The sequence below is a fragment of the Hippocampus comes genome, unplaced genomic scaffold, assembly GCF_001891065.2.
Source record: "Hippocampus comes isolate QL1 unplaced genomic scaffold, H_comes_QL1_v1.1 scaffold78, whole genome shotgun sequence".
NCBI classification, from domain to species: domain Eukaryota; kingdom Metazoa; phylum Chordata; class Actinopteri; order Syngnathiformes; family Syngnathidae; genus Hippocampus; species Hippocampus comes.
In genome coordinates this window covers 1,016,945-1,023,577 of record NW_017805798.1, presented here as the reverse complement: position 1 = coordinate 1,023,577, position 6,633 = coordinate 1,016,945, and the positions used below count along the sequence as shown (strand labels likewise).

The following is a 6,633-nucleotide window of genomic DNA, read 5'->3' as shown; positions in this document are numbered from 1 at the left end:
ATATATAAAGTACGCAAGACAAAAACAACACATATCGGTAACTAGAAAAAGAAAAAAACTGACGTGGATCCGGAAAACTCCAACCAACAAAAATCTCAGGACAGACAATACAGGCATAAAAACACACTAAAATCGACAAAAACAACGCAAAAACAAGCATAAAGAACCCCCTCCCAAAAAACCCTCACACTAAAACCCCCACAAAAACAAGAAAATAAACAACTGGAAAAAACAAACATGCGTTAAGAAAAATCAAAACAACAAAAAAGGTCGCACACAACCCCCCCACAAAAGAAAAAAAAAAAGCGAAGAAACAAAACTTCACAGAACCCACAAAAAAATCGACATGCGAACAAAAACACTGAAAAAAGAAACAAATATATATAAAACAAGACAAAAACAACCTACAACTAGAAAATCTGACAAAAAAATAAGCATGCAAACAGAAAAATTCAACCAACAACAAAAAAACTCCACATTTTCTTGAAATAGAATGCCTTTTATTGACATGACTATTTTTTTTCCAGACGATACCTGGACGTTTGGCAGTCACAAATCCCTCCGTGTTTCTCCAGCGTGAGCAGAATCTCATCTTTACTGCCGTACTGAGCTGTGGACTACAAAGATGGCTGCCGTTAGATATAACGCCGACGGCCACAAGTAAACATTAATTACACCTCAAACCGCACCTTGATGAAGACACTTGATTGTTACTCAGACAGTATTTATTGAACGACACAAACCATCTGCGAGAATAACTCAAATTTGATCAACTTTGAGTTAAAAAAAAATTTGACATGATTGAGAAGCTTCATGTAAATTATTTCTCTCACAAGCAAAACAAATGTATATTTTTGAGCGAATGACTGTCTCATTTTTGTGTGACAAAACCGAAACTACGGCTTAAAAAAATCTCAGCCACAACTGAATCAACGTGGTTGATTTAAAAAAAGAAAAAAAAAGGAAAAAAAAAAACATTTGTTTTTCAATGTTATCGTTTCATTCATTAACATCCTGTACCAAAATGAAAGAAAAGTACTTACAGAAAAAGCAAGTTTTTCCAAGAAATGTGCTATTCCACTGGGATACTTTGCTTCATGTCTAGATCCGGAGTTGACTAAAACTAGAAAAAAAAAAAACATTTTGCTTTGTTAAAATGAGGGAGTGGTAAACACATGGCTGGCCTTCGAAAGGGGGCCACGTACTTCCAACGGTGCAGAATTGTCCAAACTTGTTTTGCGAGGCAACCTTGAGGCCATTTTCTAACGTGGTGATCCTGGTTTCGTACTTTTCCTGGCCGTCCACGGACGCAAAGACGGGCTTGGGGATGCCGGGCAGTGGCGAAGACAGTGAGATGTTGGGGTAGCCTCCACCGCTGCTGTACTTCCTGTACGCCGCTGTGCCAAACCTGTTGGGAAAGAGAAAGCAAACTCCTGACTTGATTCACATATTAATACAATTTTAATTTTCTCCGCAGGTTGTCATTCCCCTGTAAAACTTTTATTTCATGTGTCATTACACATTTTGATCACAAATTTCGCCGCTATTATTGCCTAAAATGCATTAAAACTACTTACGTCAATATTTACCACTTTGTTTAAATCGCATTTACGAAGGGGCTGTGCATCTGACGTTGAGCACTGTAGGTCAAGTTTCGCTCATTATAGGACGAGTACTGGATGCTCAGAACACATTTCTTTATTTAGCCACAGCAGGCTTGAATAGACAGTCAGCTATATCTACATGTTTATTATGTGTATTATTTTCAGTGAAAAACGTTCAAGAGCAATGTCGGTATGCCGGGGGGAGTCATAATTTAGAGGTACTGACAGCTCTGTATTAGCATCGTGCTAACTGTCGAAGCTCAAGCTGGGCGACGGTGAAAGTTACACAGCACGCACGTCAGACGACGACCGGACAACTGCTGCACAAATTGTCTAACTGTAATGCGGCCACGTTGAGTTGGTGTTTGGGGTTTTTAACAACGTAGGTCGTTACCGTTGAACACGATTCCAGGTTCGACACCGGGATATGTGAGCCGCCATCTTGACTTCGCCGAGAGACGTAACAGAACTCTAACCCGGAAAAGAATCAGTGACGTACTTTCGGTATAACGCCAACCTGGAAAAAATGGTATTAAAGTTGGAATTTATTTTCTTAATTTATGACGTTTCGAATTAGACATTAAATATTATCTTAAATCATAATATATATTTATTTATCATTGAATAACAATTTAATAAATCGTTTTAATGAACATATTTTTTTAATCAATGATTTCACTTGCCACTACAGTACCACCATGCCAACTCAAAAGAAGATGTTTTGATTATTATTAATTAGATATGTATCATTACTACTACTACTACGAAAAAAAATCATACATTTTAAAATGCACACAATTTCTGAAAACAAATATTGTATGCCTGAATGTCCCAATGATACATGTCCCAATGAGATCCAATTCAAAAGCTTCGTCAAAAAAAAAAGAAGAATTCAAGTTGATAATGCTTTTTCAACCATATGCTGACTGTTTGGGTTGCAGTTTCCTCACATTGTAGATGAATATAGTATGGAAGCCGCAGCTGCTTTGGTAACACTCACCGTTTGATGTCGTCCTCAACCCGAGAGAGCGTGTGACATTCTACCTTTGTCCGCTTTTAATTAAAATCAGTGCCGGGCCAGCATAGATTATAAATGGCTGCATTTGTACTTTCAATTTCCATTCCATTATGCTGAGCGGAGGCAATTTCCATTTGCAAGGCAGTGGGAGACAAGTGTGACAAGGGAAACACAGTTGTTCCTCCATATTTTTTTTTTTTTTTACTACCTTTGACATCTTATGCCAACTATAAAATTGATGAAGCTCATGAAGGCAGAAACAGATGAGTTGCAAGCTCAATTGGTATTCGTGTCCCTTGTGATTGGTACCAACATAAGGACCATTAACCCTCATTAAGCCTCCATCATTAACCTAATTTTTATAAGGAAGGCGAGCAAAGTGTACTTCAACTAATGAGCACCACTATCGATCGCAGTCTGCGGATTGATTGACAACTGGGAATAAAAAGCTTGGTCAACTGGGTACATAGCAGGATAGGTAGATAAGCAGGCAGGTCGATAAGGTGGGTAGATGGGGAGCTTGTCATATTTATGTTGGTAATTAGGTAGGTTGTAGTTAGATGGGAAGGTACCGCAGGTTGGTATCTAAGCAGGTAGGTTGGAAGGTAGAGTGATTAGTATTTTGGTAAGTGGGTATACGGGTGGGTAGGTAGGTAGGTATTGAGTAGATTGGTTGGGTAAGTGGCTTGGTCGGTAGTCACATATATAGCTAGAAGGGTAGGTAGTTATGTCATTACATGTCATAGTGCAGCTGAATGAAATTTTCAAATCGCTCAGGTTGCAATTTTGAATTAAAAAAAAAAACTAATTTCGGTCCATTGGTATATATACACATACAATTATTTCCCCCCATACATTTGATTAAGGTCCTCTAAACATTTGTACATTTTTAAAATGTACTTATTTTATAAACCTATTTTTATTTCCTAACCATTTTTTCCTCTGCTTAGCATCTGAATATCTATCGTTAAGTGTTGCGGTTGTAATGGCTTGTAAGTGTTGTGTCGTTGTTTGTGTGAAGCACATTGAGTTGCCTCGTGTATAAAAGGTGCTATATCAATAAAACTACCTTGCCCTGCCTTGAGCGGCCACTCGTATGTGTGTGTGTGCGTGTGTTTGGCAGCTGTTTATTGACGCCCTCTCGACTGACTGAGTGCATCAAGGGGACAGAGAGTCCACACACAGAGGGTCTACACAGCGGGTCTGCAAAGACCACACATGCAAAGACTTCAGTATTTGGTATGTATTCACCTGTCACTCTCCATGCATTTTTTGTCTACTGTGTGTGTCATGACCATGGTTGATACTGAGCAACGGGGGGGATGCTGCAGTCAATCCAGATAGTTAAGTGTTCAAGTGGAGGATTTCCAATTAGCAAGTGGAGATGTTATTGACATGCTAACAGGTGTAAATGACGTGTTCGGAGCTTTGTGAGTCATACAAACGGACACCCACGCGCGCTTGGCGTGAAGCTCGCAGCCACCGGGCGAGGTGACTCAAGACCAACAATGCTCTCTTGTCTTGCGTGAGTCAACCACTGCTGTGGCTGTCGTGATGTGTGCGGTCGCAAGACGTTGTGTTGTCTCGTGAGATTGACTTACGCTGTCACCCACACGTCCACCTCATCGTCTGTTCAGCTATCTACTCCATCCACGTGTCGGTGGTTCACTCGCTCGACTTGCTCACGCTTTTCACTCACTCGTGCTCCATCTTACCCATGCCTTCACCCAACACATCCGTTTTTCGAGCCTCACACCTCCACCATAACCCGGTCATCTTCCAATGCGGCGTCCCTCAGCTAGATCAAAACTGTGCCTTCTTCAGTGTCATGCTAATGGGGCATTACATAAGCCAAAAGCATGCTTGCCGGGTGCTCCGTCCCTTCCATGCGCACGACAGGAGCGCCATGAAAGCCTATAGGATCAGACGCCGGCGAAAGAGAAGATGTTGATGATGCCAGTACAAAGCTCGGCAGCCTCGTTTCATGTCATTTTCCATTGAGGGCATTGAGGGCACAGCGCACTCTATAAAGTGGCTTGCCTCATTCACCCGCCAAAGGGGACGAATGGGGAAAGCGGGGATGGGGCTTGAGAAAAACAGCAACAACAACACATGAATAAGTGGGAGTAGTTTTGTAGTTTATATCGAGACATTTTCGATCCAAAATGTGTTTTGGGGGCGTCATTCCTTCAGCAGATGAAAAAAAACTAATTACAGATCTGGAAAGTGTTCACCGAGGCCTTCGATATGATATACTGTATTAGACAATGAGGTCTGTTGGTTATTGACTTTTGACGTCACTCCAGTACCTGCTTTTCATCGTGGACGCAATGGCTGAAGCTGGGTGATGGTTTCTTGATGGCGGAGTTCTGCAGTAGGATGCGCGTCTGCCCTCCACAGATGATTCCGGGCCTCTGCTTCGCCATCCTGTTGAGTGTGACAGTCTCGTCCCAGCCGGGTAAGTCGACAGTGAACAGCGAAAGCCCAATAAAATGTGGTTCATTGTTGTGCCCGTCAATGTGTTTTGTAGGCTCTGTTTGCATGTGAGGCAGCTCTAAGTGTGTCATCGTAGCATTTGTTTGTAGGTTGAATTATTTGCGACATCATTGCTAATTTACGTTAGCCGGTCATGGCGTTTTGCAATGTATCTTAGCACTAAGCTAGATGACTTTCAATTGCCAACATGTACTGCTAACAGTGTTTTCAGCTCAAACCGAACAGAAGGTCTCTGTAATAATGGCATCTTAAGATGGCTGCCCTCTGTTAGTCAAGTGGGTGCTTGCTCCCGAGTGAAAAAACTGCCATAGACATGATTCAGTAGATACAACAGGCTCCTTTGAACTGCATCCATACAGCGATGCTAAGCTATTAGCTTCATCATAGACATTAGCTTAAAGCTAATGTCCCTTTTCTTGCTGGCTCTCGACGAAGGCGGACGCTTTTCTGCTCAGCTCCTTCCTACCCCACCCTCTCCTTGCTCGCCACTTAGTCTACGTGCTGTCTGTGTCTAACTTTTCCTAGCCTCCTATCGTACTTTCACCCTCAGAATAAACCATGGAATTGGTTGGCTGGTCCCTCGATGCAATCGACAAAATTTTCTCGACGAGAAGAGCAGGCAGTGGGGAGCCTACTTGCCCCTCGGGGACATTTGCTGCCGGATACGCCCTTGATCCATGGAGCAAGTGGAGAATGGTGTGCCTGTCAATACTGTCCGTTGAGGATGTGAAGACATCTACATTATTGGCCTTCTGATAACAGGTATGCTGCTGTTTGGTGCTAGCAGTTTCCTGTTCTATCGCAAAATTCAACCGATGGGAGCAGCTTTATTGGAAGTGAAGAAGCTGCCGGTCATTCTGGATGGTCTGGCGCGAATGTCCAATACACAGACTCAAGCGGTGACTGAGCTCAACCGCAATATGGACGCGGTTTTGGGGTGTCTCCGCACGATTGGCGACAACATGGTGAAGTTGGAATTCTCGCTTCGGAAAGTAAATGAGGATTTGGCTGATCGGCGCCAGTGAAGGAATACAGCCACGAACTCAAGGCCACCTGAAATTGTTGGCGGCCGTCCCAAGACAAAACAACGCAATCTGGACCCTTTCCCCTGGAAAGTACGCATGGAAGCTAGTGCCCCCACCATCACCCCCACCCTCTCGGCCTCGAACTGATAAGCTGGGACTGTCTCCATCAGCAGACCTTGACGAAGCAGCTGCGGCCTGCCCTTATCATCAACGCCTTCATCGTTCCTCCTGGCTTTTCCCCGTGATGTGACTTGATCTGCTGTGCGCTAGATGGACTGGCAGCACGCCGGTTGGGCTGCGTCGCGCCCCCCCATCACGTTATGTCTTGTGACTTGTTGCAACTGTCATATGCTTGATGTGCAGGGAATTTTTTTCTCCTAGACTTAAATTATCCTCAGAAGAGGATAGTTCGCGCATGGTTTTTTTATCCCCTCCTTCCCTAGTGTTTACTTTTCTCATCTAAGATCTCGGGGCGCTGTACTTACGGCGA

General features: G+C 43.1%; 1 protein-coding gene across 2 annotated transcripts in view; it reads right to left on the bottom strand.

Moving 5' to 3' along the window:
• The window catches only part of pmpca (peptidase, mitochondrial processing subunit alpha), a 9,350-nt gene extending 3,839 nt beyond the window's left edge, over nt 1-5,511 (bottom strand). Inside the window, exons 1-4 of one of the 2 annotated variants that reach the window (XM_019885511.1) lie at nt 4,932-5,511; nt 1,206-1,408; nt 1,044-1,123; nt 535-617 (exon numbers count right to left, since the gene is read on the bottom strand). In XM_019885511.1, coding sequence (XP_019741070.1) covers nt 535-617; nt 1,044-1,123; nt 1,206-1,408; nt 4,932-5,125 — 560 coding nt within the window. In that variant the 5' untranslated portion in view covers nt 5,126-5,511. Of the gene's footprint in view, nt 1-534; nt 618-1,043; nt 1,124-1,205; nt 1,409-1,998; nt 2,105-4,931 lie in introns of those variants that run through there. The other variant, XM_019885512.1, reaches the window with a different exon arrangement.
• Nucleotides 5,512-6,633: the final 1,122 nt, after the last annotated feature.